Source organism: Mesoplodon bidens, assembly GCF_964165515.1.
Source record: "Mesoplodon bidens genome assembly, chromosome: 13".
Classification (NCBI taxonomy): domain Eukaryota; kingdom Metazoa; phylum Chordata; class Mammalia; order Artiodactyla; family Ziphiidae; genus Mesoplodon; species Mesoplodon bidens.
Window position 1 is genome coordinate 24,153,725 of NC_138169.1, and position 17,788 is coordinate 24,171,512.

Here is a 17,788-nt window from a genome sequence, read left to right on the forward strand (position 1 = left end):
TAGATCACAGATGGGGAGACTGAGGCCCCGCAGTGAAGTGACTGGTCTAGAGACATGCAGCGACAAGAGAAGAGACCCGTCCCAAGCCTCCGCAGCTCAGTTGCTGGAAATGGGTTCTTCTTCCCTCCTGGTGCCTCCCAGGGTCCCGCCCCGAATCACCTGCTTCCCGCAGCAGCGGTGGGGGGCGGCAGGTGAAGGGCAGCACTCAGACCGGAGGGATATGAGAGCCTGTGGGCAGGGGCAGGCTGCTCGGGGCTGCTCTGGGCGTTCAGGTGGACCTCAAGGGGTGCGAAGGAGCCCTTGCTGCCCTCTATGAAGCTGGGTGCCCACCCCCGCCATTCTCCCACAAGGGAACATCCTGTGGAGAGTCTTGCTGCCTGCAGGTCAAGGCAGGTTAAAAACTGGGGCTCTGGAGCCAGGTAGATGTGGTCTGAATCCCCCACCACCACTCAAGCTGCACGATCCCTGCTTTGGGCTCTGCCCTCAGCCTCCCCCTCGCCCCTCCTCCCCCCCAAGGATGTACAGCTATCTCCCTCCCACCAAGGCCAACACAGGCCTCATCTTGGTTAATCCTCATTCCTCATAGCTCACCCCTCACCAGGCCGGGCAGGTGGGAGTGCTTTTTGGCAGTCTTGGAGGAGGTGTAGACACTGCCTACCACTCCGCAGTAGCTCAGCTCTTAGAAGATTGGGGGGTGTTTACTATTTTTTAATTCATTGCTGTTTTTTTTAATTAAAGGGAGCTTAACTGGAAAACTGACAAAACCTCAAAAAGAATCTAACCCTTAGGGGCCCTGATTCCTCCTCTTCAGGAAATGTGGGGCTAGGGGGGCTGCCCCCTTGGCTGGCTCAGTTTCCCTCCCACAACCACTCCTGGAAAAACCCCATCTAAATACCTGCATATTTTGGTCTTTCACCTGGAAATCTCCTGCCCTACAGTTTGGACTATTCAGCAGTGATTTGCAGGCTCATGCGGGTGTCAGAATCACCAGAGGCAAATGAAAAAAAATTCACATCCCTGGGCTCACCAGAGGGTATCTGAATTCAGCAGGTCTGAAACAGTAGTGAGGCTGGGGAAATTTAATCCCAGTCCAAGGATTGTGATGGGGATTAGGGGACACTTGCAGCCATTCTGTGTTCTGACCACCAGAGGGCGCCGTGGACCGAGATGAGCGGTCTCCCTTTGCGGTCTTGTTGCTCCATCAAGGACTTGCTGGTCAGACGACAGGCTAGGGGTGAACCGTGTCCCAGTGGGAAGGAACTTCCACAGAGAAGGAAGCTGGACGTCAGGAAAGAGGCTCACAGTGGGCAGTGATTCTTGCACACTTGGACTCCTGAGCTCAGAGAGGCCAGGGCCCAGCCTGGAATCCCTATCAGCCTGTCCTGCTCTGGGGTGTGCTGTTTACCCAACACCGATGCAGGGGCAAAGGCTTAGTGGCAGCTGCTCTGGCTCCCAGCCCACCTAGGGCTCTTTGTCCTGCCAGGGATGGGGGCAGAGGGTGGACCCCAGGAGTTTCAGCTATGAGTCAGCTCTGAGTGCCCAGGGGATGGGACAGGGGCTGCTGGCCAGGGATAGATGCTGGCCGGCGGGACCCTGCTTCCGCAGCTGTGGGTGGCCTTGGTGATTCAGCTTCCCTCTGCCTGCCTAGAGGGGTCCCGCCCTGGGCTGGGAGAGGGAGGAGGTGTTCGGGTTAGGGAGGGGCGAGGGAGGGGTATTAAGGGACCCCGTGGTCCAACTCTTCCGGATGCTGAGGCTCCACGGGATAACTGGCCAGAGATTGGGTGGTTCCGAGACTGGTCCTAGGATGAGGTCTCCTGGGGGGAGGGTGTCCTTGAAAATGAAATCTCTTGATGGGCTAGGGCTTTTTATCAGGCTCCCTCAGAAAGATACCCCAGGGTCTCCCGCCGTGTGTTCATCTCTATGGGGGGCCTGCCTTGGCGCTGGGTGGGGAGGGGCCTGATCCTCCACCGGTGTGGGAATGGGGGACAGACAGGCTGACCACTCCAGCTAGGAAGAGGTCTGCTGACGGAGGTAAAGCTAGGCTGATGGAGGAGGAGCTGCGAGCGGGCGGCGTGGGGGAGGGGCGAGACATCCCTCTCGGCTTCGGGGGCGGAGCCTGGCCGGAGGTGGCGCCTGGGGCTCAGCCCAATTTTCCGGGTGAGGCTCGAGGGGCGGCCGCGGAGGCGGGGCCTAGGGCACGGAGCTTCGCTCTCCGCCCGAACCTGGCGAGAGACCCCGCCGCAGCCTGAGCCGCCGGGAGCCGGAGCTGGCGCCGAGGCCCTGCCGGAGCCGAGCTGAGTCGAGCTCGTCGTCTGACACCGGCCGCAGCGCAGGCCGGCGCGTCAGCCCGCCGCAGGGTCTGGGCACTGTCGGAGGCAGCGAGCCCGACCACCGGGACCACCGGCACCACCAGGCGCGGGAGCCCGGATCGTCCTTGCAGGCCTGGCCTGAGCACGCTGGAGGACCTGGGGTTTGGACTGAAGAGAATAGGGATGGAGGATTCCACGTAAGCGTAGCGTGGGCACTAGGAGGGGAGAAGAGTGGAGACTTCGCCTGGCACGGGGCAGAGGTGCCCGGCGCTTACTAGGCCAGGCTTGTGCACCAGGGAGCCTGGCATCCCAGCAGAAGCGACCTAGGCTCTGCCCTGCCTGAGCCGGGGACACAGCATAGCTCTTGGACCTCGGCTGCCGCGGGCCGGGCACAAGTAGCAGTGCCCTCACCTGAGACCGAGCGGGATCCACAGTGGGGCTCTCTGGTGGCCCAGAGCTGGTCGCTGGGGAGCCGGCCTCCTGCCCCGGCCCCACTGGTACGGATGTGCCGCTGCCCGCGGGAGCGCCATGACGGCAGGATGACCTCAGCTGAGGCAGTGGCGGTGGCTGGCGGTGCTCGGTGGGCTGGGTTCCCCCAGTGGCCCCCTGACACCCCGCTGGCGCTACAGCGGCCTGGCCGGGCCTGGGTGGCCGTGGCAGCGCTGGTGTGGCTGCTGGCGGGAGCCAGCATGTCGAGCCTCAACAAGTGGATTTTCACGGTGCACGGCTTCGGGCGGCCCCTGCTGCTCTCGGCGCTGCACATGCTGGCAGCTGCGCTGGCATGCCACCCGGGGGCACGGCGCCCCATGCCCGGCCGCACCCGCCGCCAAGTGCTGCTGCTCAGCCTCACGTTAGGCGCCTCGATGGCCTGTGGCAACGTGGGCCTGAGCGCTGTGCCCCTGGACCTGGCGCAGCTGGCCACCACCACCACGCCACTGATCACGCTGGCTCTATCTGCGCTGCTGCTCGGCCGCCGCCACCACCCACTGCAGTTCGCCGCCATGGGCCTTCTCTGCCTGGGGGCCGCCTGCAGCCTGGCCGGAGAGCTCCGGACACCCCCAGCTGGCTGTGGTTTCCTGCTGGCGGCCACCTGCCTCCGTGGGCTCAAGTCCATTCAGCAGAGTGAGTACCCAGGACACTGGTTGAGGAGGTGGGGATCGGGGTGCGAGCGTGGCCTGGGTGGCCCTGTGAGGGGCCATGGCCATTATCCAGTTTTACAGATAAAGAAACTGAGGCACATGGCTCGGGAAGAGTCAGGAACTGAGGCTCAGAAAGGGCCAGCCTCTCAGTGAGTTCCAGGCCCCAGTCTTAGGCTCTAGAGGCCCAACCAGTGTTTCGGCCAGTTGGCTGCCATAGATCTGTGGTCCATGTTTTGTCAAGCCTGGATCTCCATACCTGATCGAGGAAGTCACTATATTGTCCCCATTTGACAGGTAGAGGGGCTTTCCCTGGGCCATGTGAGCAGCAGAGGCAAGATTTGAACCCAGGCAGGCAGACTTCATGCCGTCCAAGTGATGTGACATAAGGCTATGGACCTGAGGGAGGCCTGATAGTGGAGACTAGGGAAAGAGAAAGAGGGCAAGGCCATGAGCTGGGATTTGGAAGTCGAGGGCTTTTGCTAAGTCTGGGAAGGGCTGGTATTTACTGGGAGCTGCAGTGTAACTGGTCCCATGCTAGGTGTTGACCTTGAGTCTTCATGGCAACCACCACCTTCATCCCCATTTTACAAGATGCTGGAACTGAGACCCAGAGAGGTTCATGATTTGCCCACAGTCACACAGCTCCTAAGGACTGGAATCCTAGTCCATGTGACTCTTGACCTCAGCTCTGATGAAAGGGGGTTGGGGGCTCTGGACAGAGGGTGAGGTGGAGGTTCCAGGCCTAGCCCCTGCTAAATCACTCTGCCTGAGGGTGGAGACCACCTTCCTGCCTGTCCTACTGAGGGTCCTTTGAGTCACAGCCTCCACCATCTCTCTGCCTCAACCCAAGGGTGCCCACTCAGGTTGGGGAGGCCTGGGTTCCAGCCACACCTGGGCTCGTGCTTCCTGGGCAACCTTGGGCAGAAGCGGAGATCTGGATCTTGTCTGGGCCTCAGTCTCCCCATCTGTTTGGTGGAGGTCAGAGTTGATAATCCCAGGGCTTTCTTGGTCTCCCTCCCTTTCAGCTCTGAGATCCTGTGACCCAGGCCTGGGAGAGAGAAGGGGCTGCTCCAAGGGCCCTGGGCTGGGGTTAGGGCAGCCTGCAGCCAGAGAAGGTTGAAGTCAGAGCTCAGCCCTGTCTTAGAGTCATTGGAGCCAGGACCCAGAGTCCCTGTACCCATCCTCCAGGGCCCTGAGGTGGGGCCAAAGCCCAGTTCTATTTTTGCCTTCAGGTTACATGAGAGCTGGGACCTGAGTTCTGGGCATGAGTCAGTGGGAAACTTGACCTTGTACCCTGCCCTGGGCAGGGCCAGAAGGCTGGGAAGGCCCCAGCCTCAAAGCTCACATCATGCCTGCTGAGGCCCAGCGCTTCTCACACAGGAGGAGCCCCAGCCTGCAGGACAGGCTATGGCCGGCCAGGCCTCGGGCACATGGACATGGGGTGGCAGGTACCTGGCATCAGGCTGCTCCTTGGCTCTGCCAGCTCTCTCCTTGTCTCCTGCCTGCCCCTGAAGGAGGTTGGATGCTTGCTCTAGGTGCCCACAGCATCCTCTGCTTCCTCCATCAGGACTCCACCTGCCTTGTATTATAGCCTCTTGTTTACCTGTCTGCCTCCCACCAGACAGGAGCTCTGAGAGGGCATGGCCTGGTTTTGAGGCAGCTCCATGTCCCCAGCACATAGCCTGGGGCCTGGCCCAGGAAGGTACCCCTTAAATGGTGGATTTATTAATGGTCTGATGGCAGAATTGGCAGGCTGGTTAAACTCCTTGGCTCAGGGTGCTAAGGAGGGAGCTTAGGAGGCTGGAGGCCCCACCAACAGAGATGGGAGCCCAGCAGAGGTGGGGAGGAACAGACTGGAGATAAGGGGTGAGATGGGTTTTGGACAAGAGGAGGTTTCTACTGCCAGACTTTCCAGGAAAGTCATCAGGGCCAAATTTAGACTAGAGTGTGAATGGCTGACACCAGCTCCTTCCCTGAGGGCAGACTCCATGGGAGCAGAGGATGAAAGTCCAGAAAGAGGAGTGCCCAGCAGCCACGGGCAGGTCCAGCAGCATCTCTCCTTCCTGGGCCAGTTGTGGACCTGGGGGGCTACACGGGGAGAGGAGTGATGCCACCTTCCCACTCACAGAAAGGCTGGGAAGTGGGGGTGCCAGCGTGCTGAGACTTGTCCTCAGCTACATCCACCTGCATGAGGGAACAGCCTGACCCTGCCTGCTGAGCTCTCAGGCTGGTGAGGAGAAGTAGGGATCACAAGGCAGGGGAGAAGTGCTAGAGCCAAGGTGGCCATAGCTGTGGTTGGGTGGCTACTTCTAGGGGAAACCAGAGAAGGCTGCCTGGGGGAGGAGGCAGGCAGTGATGGTGACAATAATGTAATAATAGTGGCGAACACTTGCTGAGCCCTCACTGTGTGCCCACACCATGCCCAGCTCTTCATACAGTCAGAGTAGGAAAGGGCTTTTTGGGAGGGGGAAGCAGGGCTTGCCAGGGCACGGGTGTCAGCCAGCCGGGGCAGCGTGTGGGGGATGGTGACAGCTGCTGTGGCCAGCAGTTGCTTCTGCGCACCAGGCCCTGCACTCAGCACCTCACAGGCCCCCGTGGGGGGCATGTTGTCACCTTGCCCACGCTCCCACGAGGGGACAGGCATAGAGAGAGGGCGGCTTGTGTCATATCACACAGCTCGTGATGGAGCAGAGATGGGATAAGCCAGAAGCCAGCAGAACGGGGTCTAGAGAACATTTGTCCACAGGTGACTGAAACTTGGTGTGTTCAGATGCTGAAACAAAAGTGTCTTTGGAGGAAGAGAGGTTGTTTGGGTTTTGTTTGTTTGTTTTTGGCCACACGTGTGGCATGCCGTATCTTAGTTCCCCGACCCGACCCCATGCCCCCTGCATTGGGAGCACAGAGGCTTAACCGGTGGACCGCCAGGGAAGTCCCAGGAGAGGTTGAAATTCAGGGTTTGGTGGGAGCTGGCAGAGGAGGGGTCGCTGAGGAGTCAGTATGACAGGCTGGCATTTTGGGGCCCCGGGTGGGTGGCCTCTGGCAGAGGATCCCTGCTCTTTCCCTGGACTGCAGCAGAGGGAGGCAGAGGGCTGGGTGGGATGCAGAACAGGAGCAAGTCGCAGGAGGAGGAAGTTAGGACCTTCCTGCCTGGCTGCCTCTCAGAGGGTGAAATTTGCCAAAGGCCCAGGAGGCATTCCAGTTATCTGTTCACTTCTAGAAATGCTTGATGGAAGGACTGTTGCCTAGAGAACAAAGCCAAAACATCAGAATGAAATGGAGAGAGAAATAAGATTTCCTATTCTAAGCATAGCCTATGAGTAAGCGCCTCTGTGGCTCTTTGGAAAGTGTGTGTCAGAAAATGCATAGAGGCTCAGAGAGCCCTGGGCGGGGATGGGGAGCCATGACTCATCTCTCTCCACAAAACTGTCTCGTTGCCTTCATGCAAGTACTATCATTTCATCTGAGCCGGGTGTGATTTTATGATGGGCACCACTGGTTTTGTGAACCAGCTGGGTTGTAACCTGAATACACACACACACACACAGGCACACATGTGCAAGATGGTAGGATCCCCTCTTTCCTTGCAAAGACTAAAAGTTTTCCTCTGTGTCCTGGATTCATCTTGACAAGCCCCAGCGTTGGTAGCAAAAGATGCTGATTATCAGCGATGAACAGTGAGTGACAGCCGGGAGCAAACAATGACCTTGTTGTTCCCTGTCATCCCAATGGTCATAAGTGATCGAACATTTGATTCAAACAGTTTTTATTATTTCAAACTCTCTATCTTTTTTAAGCTAAAGGCCACATAGCTAGTAAGTGGCAGAACTGGGCTGCTGGTGGCCTGTCCCTACTCTGGCGTGGGAGCTGCACTGTGGGGCTGAGGGTGCGAGAAGGGCTGAAGCCAAGAAAGCTGGGTCGGGGTCGCTTGGTTCAGGGCCTTCAAAGTTGGTTAAGAGCCCAGGATGTTTTTCTCCAGGACCTGGGGAGCCCCTGAAGAATTTTTTTTTTTCATGTTTATTGATCAGTGGGACATCACAAGCAGATTATTGTCTCAGCCTGTGGGAGGAGTAGGTGATAACGCTTATTTATCTTATCTTTCTACATTTACTGAGCACTTACCTTCTAAGGGCTTTATGTACATTATCTATTTTAATCTTTACAACAACCCTGCATATTTAAGGTTTTATTATCCTCCGATTTTGCAGGTGAGGAAACCTAGGCCTATAGAGGTTAAGTGCCAGGTCACAGGTAGTCAGGAGGGGACCTGGGTCACCACTCAGGCAGTCTGACTTTGGATTCTTGACCTTCCCATTACAGAGCGGGAGCCACTAATTCCGCCTGAGGGGTTGGGGCAGGCAGGCTTCCTGGAGGATGGGCCGAGGAGGAGGTCGTGCTGGGTTGGCCTCATGGGGGTTGTCTCGCTCCGGGTGCTGATGGCTGCTGTCCTGGTTGCAGGTGCCCTGCTGCAGGAGGAGAGGCTGGACGCGGTGACCCTGCTGTATGCCACCTCGCTGCCCAGCTTCTGCCTGCTGGCAGGCGCGGCCCTGGTGCTGGAGGCTGGCGTGGCACCGCCGCCTGCCCCCACCGACTCCCGCCTCTGGGCCTGTATCCTGCTCAGCTGCCTCCTGTCTGTGCTCTACAACCTGGCCAGCTTCTCCCTGCTGGCCCTCACCTCGGCCCTCACTGTCCACGTCCTGGGCAACCTCACTGTCGTGGGTAACCTCATCCTTTCCCGGCTCCTGTTTGGCAGCCGCCTCAGCACCCTCAGCTATGTGGGCATTGCGCTCACCCTTTCAGGAATGTTCCTTTACCACAACTGTGAGTTCGTGGCTTCTTGGGCTGCCCGCCGGGGCTTCTGGCGGAGGGACCAGCCTGGCAAGGGCCTCTGAGACCTGAGGGAGCACAGGGACCACGCGGGACTGCCTCAGCCTGAATCCAGCTTTGGCCCATGGCCATGGGAAAACGGGGAGACTGGGCAGCCTCTGGGGCCGTCGGGGGAGATGGGTCTTCCTGCAGGGCCACCTTGGAGGCTGGAATGGGGACTCCCAGAGAGACCCACCTCCTGTCCCTGCCTGCCTCTCCTCATCACAGACCCCACTCACCACTGGATGGTGGGTCCAAGCCCGGCACAGTCACTGTGCTCGTCAGAGTAATTATTACGATTAGTATCAACTACTACGCCGAAAACTGCTGGCCAAACTTTGAAAACCTCACCGTGTTCTAATGATGAAGATGATGATGATGGTGATGATGATGATGATGATGATGATTCTTGGGGGTCGCACAATCCTTCCTCCAGGAAATGGGGGAGGCAGCTAGGAGGCCCAGGGAAGGGCTTCTTTGCTGCTGGGCTTCCCTAGGGAGTTGGGGTCGTCTGTGCCAACTCCAGGCAGCTGCTGTGGCCTCAGCCCTGGGCCCCCCAATTTTGGGTCTTCCGTCCTCAAATAAACTATTTTTGCTTGTACACCTGTGTCATTCCTCGGGGTGGCAGCCAAGGGCCGATAGCTGCCAGCTGCCCACAAGGAAACGAGGAACCCCTCCCTTACCAACCAGGGCCTGGCCAGGCCCCCACCCCAGCCCTCTGCTCCGGCCCCTGCACGCCATCTTCCCGCAGCCCCGGGGGCATCTCCTAAAACACACACTTTCTGTGGCTCCACACTGCTCTTGGGACAAGGTCAGAGCTTCCTGCACCAGACCACAGGGCCCTCAGGGCCTGGCCCCACAGCTTCACCAGGCTCCTCTCCCCTCTCCCCTCTCTCCTCTCCCCTCCTTGGGCTCCACCTTCCATCTGCACCCGCTTCTTTCAGGTCCCCCCCCAACCCCCGACACCAAGCCTCCCCACCAGAGCCTCTGCACGTGCTGGTCCCCTGTCTGCTGTCCACTTCCTACATCTGCTTTTCCCTTTCTCATGGCGAAACTCTTGCCTGGGGGTGAAAACCCAAACATGCAACCCTCCTCTAAAAGAAAAACCGAAAAAGAAGCCTGAGGAAGGAAGGGCCTGGACGAGGGGCCGTGCCCAGGGCTGTGGTCACAGAGGGCAAGGAATCGGGTGGCTCCATGGAAGGAGGAGCACTGGGGGGCGGGGGCACCTGGAGGGCTGGCCCGACTCAGCTGCATCACATCTCCTCCTTCCCTTGGCTGTAAGCACTTAACTCCCGCCACCTACCTGCTTCTGCTGGGGGCCGCCTGTTAAAAACCATAAGGTCCCTGCCTGGGTTAGAGAGACCTGGGGCTTAATCCTGCTCCGCCCGCTGCACTGTGTACCTGGGGTAGGTACCTCCCCTCCCTGAGCCTCAGTTTCCATATCTACAAAATGGGCTGATGATCCCCGTGGAGAGGATTCCAGTGAGGAGCCTGGTAGGCAGGGCCCGGGGAGGAGAGAAAACGATGGGGCCAGTGGGCTTGGTCCCTATCTTGGGCTAGTCATCTACTCTCTCTGAGGCTCTAGGCTCATATGGAAAATGGGAGGATGGGAGCTAGACCAGGCCGGGGTTGGGGTCTCGGGGGCCTGGGACTCAGGGAGGAATCATGCATTCCTTCACGTAGCCAGAATTCGTGGAGGACTGCTGTGCCAGCCAGTGATAGACAGGGCTGCATGGAGGGTCGGCCCCAGGCTGGGGGTGGGGGCAGTCAGGGCCTGGGAGGCACCCAGCCTGGGCAGGACAGGCGCAGGGTTTCCTGGCTCTGACCTCAGCCCAGGCCCATCTTGCGGAGGGGAAGTGGTCCTAGGCTGAGTCACTCACCACCCACCCTCCCTGTGACTCAGAGATGCTACCGGCCCAGCCCCGTCCTGGTGCAGCCTGGATACCTCCGGGCTCCGCACTGAGGCTTGGCCAGACAGGATAGAGGATGAATGGCTTCAGGTGGGTAGGGCCTCCTTGGTCCTCAGGACCCTTCCCCATTCAAGGAGCCCCCTGCAATAGTAGGAGCCTCCTGCAGTGCCCAGGCCCTGGCTCCTGGGCCCCAGAGAATGCTTGGCTTTAGAGTGAGCCTCCCATCTGATCAGAGCCAGCCCCTGGCGGTTGTGGGGGCAGAGTGGGGGGAATTGGAGCTGTGCTTGACCTGAGGGCCACCCAGCATTGAGGTGATTCCCTCAGGGTCAGAGTTAAAGCCCTCCCTACCACCCCTGCCAGCAGTGGGCACAGTGAGCACTGGCCTGGCAGTCAGAAAGCCTGGGTTTTTGTCCTGGCCCCCTTTCTCGCCTGTCTGACCTGTCTGGTCTCTGCCGGCTTCACAGGGATACTCACAGGGAAGGGCTTATCAGGTGATTCCCATTGACGGCCCTCTGGACTCTGCTTCTTACTTGTTCTGTTTCCTCGCGCGAGACACTTCACCTCCCCAGCCTCCCTCCTTGTACCCAGTCCCTGCTGGGAAGCCATCTCTGGATAACATGTCACCTTCCTTTGGGGGCGGGGGGGGGTCTCTTCCCTACCCTCACCCCTGCCCCGCCCCATGCCAGGCTGGGTTGAAAGCCACAAAGCTCACCCCAGCTCCCTGCACCTCTCCAGGCAGGGCCCTGAGCACATCCCACTCTCAGAACTGCCTGCTCACAGCTGTCTCCCCAGCACCAGCACAGAGCCTGGCGTGGATGGAGTAGGCGGGAGAGAATACCAGTCAAGAGCAGGGGTTGGACCCGGGTTCAAAGCCCAGCCCTGGTGTGTCTGAGCTGTGTGACTACGGGCCGGAGTCTTCCCCTCCTGTGGCTCTGTGTGTTAAGTGGGGGCAGCGGCAGAGCCTCACCTGTCTGGCTCTGGGAGGCAGCAGGGGCCAACGTACACACCCAGTGCTTAGCGACAGTGCCTTACACTTGTGGATGAAAAATTAACCAGTCGATCTAAGAAAGAAACGGAAATTTTATTAGAGCCAATTTGAGGATGATAACCCAGGATGAGCATCTCAGAAAGCTCTGAGAACTGTTCCGCCCATTAGCAGACCAGGCACAGTTATGTACGTTTTTTTTAGGACAGAGGGCTGTACATCAAACGACATATTATTGACAGTTTACTTAATCCAGATCTAAGCATCATCGTGGTGGGTCATGTGACCCCTTACAAGATCAGGAAGGGGTGTTATCTTTTAAGGAGTTGCCTGGATGCTGGAAGAAAGTTGCTCTTTATGGCTGAGCGGGTATTCCTGCCGATGGGGGAGGTTTGGTCGATGCAAAAATGCAGATAAACAATGCACAGTGTGGGGAGAGAGGAGGCCAAAAGGCAGAGAAGAATTTTATATGTTTAGGTTTATCCTGTCTTGCCATTAGATATGAATTTTATTTCACAAACCTAACAGGTCCTCGAGCCATGTTAGCAGACTGGCTCACTACAAACACCTCCCAGTTCCTCTCCCAAGACTTCTCTTGCTGCCCCCACCCCCAGGCTTCCCCTGCACATTGAGGGCCCCAGGGCATGCTCTCGCCCCAGCTCCCACCCCCTCACCCTGCCTTGGAGGAAGCTGGGTCTGTGCTGGGCATCCTGCCATTGTGGATTCAGAACAAAGCTTCTGCCTTGTCTCAGCCCCAGCTGCCAGGGGGCCCCTCCCACCCTCCCCAGGGGGGCCTTGAATTGTCATTCCAGGGGGCCAGGGTAAACAAGGACTCTTGCTCCCAAATCAGCTCAGGGATGCCAGGGACTCCACCATCACACTGTTCCTGCTCAGTTGTAAATACTTCTGAGAAATAACACAAAATACAGTGGAGAGACATGGAAGGTTTTGAGCAGGCAAGGACTGTGATGGAACAACAAATGTTTTTTGATAATGGCCCTTCAGTTTGGTCTGGATCCTACGTGGAGGAGAAATTGAAGGGGCTTGGGACAGGAGGCAGGGAGACAAGGGAAGAACTATTGTGGTCCATTGAGCAGATGATGACAGTGGGGCCCGTGTCTGGGGCGTGGTGCAGAGTAGCATCACTTGTACTGATTTGGGGTAACAAGTTATCCCCAAACATTATGGCTTAGAGCAATAAATATAAGTTTATCTCAGTTTCGGAGGATCGGGCATTTGGGAGTGGTTGAGTGGAAGAGTTCTGACTCTGTCTCTCATGAGGTGGCAGTCAAATGTCAGCCAGGGCTGCAGTCATATAGAGGCTTAACTGTGGCTGGCAGGTCCACTTCTAAGATGAGTCATTCACATGGCTGTCGGCAGGAGACCTCAGTTCCTTGCCATGTGGGCCCTTCCACAGGGCTCCTTGAGTGTACTCATGGCATGGTAGTTGGTTTCCACCAGAGTGAGTGATTCAGGAGAGCAAGAAGCCACAATGTCCTTTTTGATCCAATTTCAAAAGTCACGCTCATTTCTCTAATATCTTCATTTATTAATTCAAATTATTGTCATTTCTCTGATGTCTTATTGGTTACAAGTCAACCCTATTCAGTATGGGCCCTCCCACCTTGACTACATAAGGGCATGCACCAGGAGGAGGGGATCATTGAGGTCAGTTGAGATCATTGAGGTCACCTCTGAGGCTGGCTACCACATCAGCTTGTTGAGTGAGTGAGTGAGGACACAGCCTGGGGCCATGCGGAATGAGTCTGGGAGCTTCCTGCTCCAGGCGGGGTCTCGTCAGCTACACTTCTGAATCCTTCCTGGCACAGTACTATACAATCCTGGCCCACAGCAGGCACTTGGCAAATGCTTGTCTCTGTGACGGCTGGAGGCTTCTTCCTCTGGTCCCCACTGCACACAAGGAGAAGGCCTGGGCTCCTGGGTCTGGTAGGTAAAGCTCTGGTTCTCTGATGTTTCCAAGCCCACTCCCCGTGACCTCTCCAGCTATATGAGGCCACCCCTGCCCCCTGTGCCTGATGGAGCCTTCCAGTACCTAGGCCTCCTTCTGCCCCCTCCTGACTGCCACAACCCTCACGTGCCCCCTCTCTCCTTCTCCAAACACTGCCAGCATCCCAGTGGGTAGATTCTGGCTCAGCAGTACCTGCTGCCTGGGCTGGGCACTTCTCTTTATATGTTTAAACTTTCTTTGGTGGAAGAACCCTTGTCCATGCTTCTTATGCTGGAACCCGATATCAAATAAGCCAAAGCAGAATTGCCCTAGATGAACCAGGAACCCCGCACACCTCTGCCAAGTTTCCCAGGTGAAAACCACAGATCTTGTTCAACCCTTATACACATAGAAAACTGAAGCCCAAAGAGATGGCCTTAGTCCACTGGGCTGCTATAACAAAATGCCATAGACTGGGTGGCTTATAAACCATAGAAATTTATTGCTCACAGTTCTGGAGGCTGGAAGTCTGAGATCAGGGTGCCAGCATGGTCGGGTGAGGGCCCTCTTCTGGGTCACAGGCTTCATTTATAAGGGCTTCATTTATAAGGGCACTAATCCCATTCTTGAGGGCTCCACTCTCATGACCTCATCACCTAATTACCTCCCAAAGGCCCCACCTCCCAATACTATCACCTTGGGCATTAGATCTCAACATATGAATTTTAGGGAGACACCAATGTTCGGACCATAGCAGCAATCTTGCACAAAGAGGGAGCAGCAGGGCGAGGTCTTCATCTCCTAATTCTTGGGATTCTGCCGTTCCTTGCTCCCCACTCTGTTATGAAGAACAGAGCCAGAGTGTGAGGTTATAGGGGTGTGCGGGGTCCGGCCCAGGTTCACAGGGGGTGTCTGCCGGATATTCCCCAGCTCAGTCAGCAAAACATTTTTTTCTTCAGGGGAAAGGCATTATAGATATTTTGCCAAGGGAAGTCTAGAAAGATCTGTGGTAAGAGGCTTTTATCTGTGTTTAAAGCTTTCTGCTTTTGAGTGTCTCTTGGCACCTGTGAGAGGGGGAGTAGGATGGTGTATTAGTCCAGGTCCTCTGAGAAGCAAGCACCAAGATGGGATTAAAAGTGCAAGGATTTTATGAGGGAAACATTTGTGAGAGAAAATGGGAAGGGGCTGGGAAGGCTAGGAGAGCCCATCACACTGTGATGCAAGTGGAGGAGAGAGGGAAGGAAGTTTGGCGGGAAACATTCTTGACCACACAGCTGACAGCAAGGAAGCCAATCAGAAGAGTCCATGTCTCCCAGGACCGGGCCTGCCTTAGTATCCCTGCTATACTGGGGAATTGGCTAGAAGGAGCCTGAGGGAAGTCTAGTCTCAGCATAAACATGGCGATGGATTTCAGAGTGTCACGGTGGGGCCCTTGTTCAGTATTGCATCCTGTAATCAGAGGCCTGTGGGACACGTTCTTATGGCCACCCCAGATGGTATGGTGACTCCCATTTTACAGGCAGAATTCCAGAAAAATTCCAGGGTCTGCCTGAAGTCACAAAGCAGAATGAGAATCCTCACCTCTCGACTCTCATCCCGAGCTCCTTCCTGTGTGACATAAGTCCACAGTCCAGAGATGGTTGATGGATTCTTAGTGCATCTGGACTTAGCATCCCAGTAGGTAAGCAGGGCTGTGTGCTTCAGGGTCAAGAGCTACCTGCCCCTAGATTTGTAATGAGATCACCACCTCAACAGAGGTTGTTCAGGAAAATCCTCAGGGCCACCGTTTATCTGGCAGGGTATTATGAACTTCACAGAAACGTCTCACACCAAATTTAATTGACTTTGATTCATCATAAAGAAAGAAAGTGATTCTGTACTTTTGGAGTAGGAAAGTTAAAAGTTCATGAAATCAGAGGCTTGGAATCTTTGCTCCAAGCCAGGCTGTTGGGCTGTGAGGGACATTTCATTCTCCCCTCTTACAGGATTGCGATAAAACTCCAACATGACAGGAATTCCAATGGTCAGGACTCTACGCTTCCACTGCAGGGGGGCACAGGTTTGATCCCTGGTCGGGGAACTAAGATCCAGCCTCTCTACTCTGAATCCAGAGGAACAGAGTAGACTGTTTGCAAAAAAGGACTTGGACCCTCTCAAGAGCTCTCAACCTCAACTTCTTCCACTTCGGATGTGAAATGCTGGTCCTGCCATATACAAATCTGAATATTGAAAGAATAATTTAAAAAGGAGGATCCAAAATTGTATTTTCTCAACTATGAACAAAAAAAAATGCATAGAAAGAAGGAAATATACAATACCTAAGTGTTGACTTGGTTACTGCTTGAGGATAGTATTGTAGATGGACCGTATTTATTTTCCTTTTCCCACAAATGAGTATGTAGTTTTAAAAATACATTTCTTAGGGTGCCAGTTCTGACTAAGATAGAGTAAACATAGTCTGTCCTTCACACTGAATGCAAATAAAAACCCTGGGCAGAATGCAGGAAGCAGCTCTCTGAGGACTCTTAAAAAGAAATGGTAGCATGTGGACTGGGAAAGGGAACCAGAACTTGGAGTATAAACAATCTGGTGGTGAGTCTCCTGTTTTGCTTTTTGCTCCTGTATCTGCTGGCCTGGTCTCAGAGGCAGCGTGAATCCTGGAACTGTGCAGTGGACATGGAAAGAAAGAATTCCAAGAGCAGCCCTGTCTTTCTGGTCTAAGGAGTAGGAAGGAAGCCCTCTTCAGGACAGAAAGAGTGAGGGAAATCTCTTTTTTTGTTGTTCTTTTCTCATATAGTCCTGTCCCTGGGCAAGCCTCATATTGAAGTTGAAACTGGGCAGCAGAAGTAGCAGTAGCAGTGGAAGCCAGGAAAGCACCTAAAACTCGGAGGGGAAACCTTTTGTCTGACCCAAAGAACTGTGGCTTGAAAGGTGTGTGTGCTGGGGAGGAATCCCCTTGCTTTTTTCTCTCTGTTCATCCTGTCACCTGGTCCCAGAGCAGAACCGGTCACAGAATGTATGCAGGAGAGCAGGGAGACTAAAAGCCCTGATTTCTTGCTGGAGGACCAGGGAAAGGGTGGTCTTGAAAACTGGGGAGTGTGGGAGAAACTGTGGAGAGGAGGAAGCTTGAGAAATGGATCCCATAGGCTCACATGTATGGATCTGACCCTAAACAGTATTCCAATGACTTTGAGAATGAAACTACTATGCAGACCACCCAGATTTCAGACTGGGACCTGGGTGGCACAAGCTTAGGGCAGATTTGACTTACCTTGCAAAAGTTTTGAAAACTGATAATTGAACTATGGCCCTGTTAAAAAAAAACAAAATTCAACTGTGTAAATTTTAAAAATCTTATTGGCTTTATTCAGTGATTCATGAATTGAGAAGTAGCCAATCTAGCAAACAGAAAGAGCTCTGAGGAGCTGTACAAAATGAAAGACTTTTAAGGCAAAAGGGAGCAGAAACAAGGAAGTTATTCTAGGCAGAAAATAGCATTGGTTATTGCAAGGTTACTTTCCTTTAGGGGATGGCAGGGGTCTATCAGGCAGATTACCTAACTAGTGCTGATCAGGTGATTCCTGTTTGACTGGTTTAATATTCCATTTCTGGGATAGCTGAAACTGTAGTTAAGTCTCAGTTTGGTGATGTGGGGCTTAGCATAAGTGACTCCATTTGGGGCCTGTTGTCTTGTTTTTAACAGACCACAAGAGGCAGACCAGAACTGATCCTAAATGGATCAAATGCCTCCTAAAACAAAGACTCAACATTTTCCATAGGATTTAACCAAGACCTAGAGTCTCACAATATAATATTCAAAATGCCCAGGATACAATCCAAAATTACTCTGCATACAAAGAACCAAGAAAGTCTAAACACTGAGATGACCCAAATGTTGGACTTATCAGAAAAAGACCTTAGAAATGAAAAGATAGAAAGTCTCAACAGAGAAATAGAAGATATAGAAAATAACCAAATTAAAAATTTTAAACTAAGAAAATACATTAATCAAAATTTGAAAATATATTGGATGGCCTTAGTAGCAGAATGGCAGAGGAAATTCAGCGAACTTGAAGTCAGATCCATAGAAATTATCTGTAGTAAGCAGAACGTCCACCTCTGCCAAATGCCCTGTTCCCTGGAACATGTGAACGTTACTTTACATGATAAAAGAGAGTTTGCAGATGTAGCTGAGGTTATGGACTTTAAAATCCGGACTATCTAGATTATTGGGTGGGCCTAGTCTAATCACATGAATCCTTAAAAGCAGAGATTTTTCTTTGGCTGGATTCGGAGGTGCAGCAGAAGGAAAAGTCAGAGGTATTCAAAGTTTGAGAGGGACTCAACCCACTTTTTTTGGAGGGGCCACATGGAAAGCATTAAAAGGAATGTGGGCAGCTTCTAGGAGAACAGAGCAGCCCCCAGCTGATAGTTAGTAAGGAAGTGAGGTCTTTTTCAACTACAAGGAACTGAATTCAGTCAACAGTCTCAATAAGCTTGGAAGCAGAATCTTCCCCAGAGCCTCCAGTAAAAAACACACATGATTCCAGCCTTAGGAAACGCCTTGATTTTGGCCTTGTGAGACCCTAAGCAAGACTCAGTCAAGCCCAGCCAGACTTCTGACCTATAGAAAT

The 17,788-nt window shown here is 54.5% G+C and overlaps 1 protein-coding gene across 1 annotated transcript; it reads left to right on the forward strand.

The window, feature by feature from the left end:
• Positions 1-2,169: 2,169 nt before the first annotated feature.
• SLC35E4 (solute carrier family 35 member E4) lies at positions 2,170-8,912 on the forward strand. Its single transcript, XM_081251669.1, has 2 exons — positions 2,170-3,431; positions 7,904-8,912. The coding sequence occupies exons 1-2, from the start codon at positions 2,813-2,815 to the stop codon at positions 8,335-8,337; spliced, it is 1,053 nt and encodes a 350-aa protein (XP_081107795.1). The 5' UTR covers positions 2,170-2,812; the 3' UTR covers positions 8,338-8,912.
• Positions 8,913-17,788: the final 8,876 nt, after the last annotated feature.

Excerpts from the sequence above, each read along its gene's own strand:
- SLC35E4 (XM_081251669.1), top strand. The coding sequence starts at position 2,813 with ATGTGCCGCTGCCCGCGGGAGCGCCATGACGGCAGGATGACCTCAGCT. Across the intron at positions 3,432-7,903 it reads GCTCAAGTCCATTCAGCAGA|GTGCCCTGCTGCAGGAGGAG; the intron begins GTGAGTACCCAG and ends TCCTGGTTGCAG.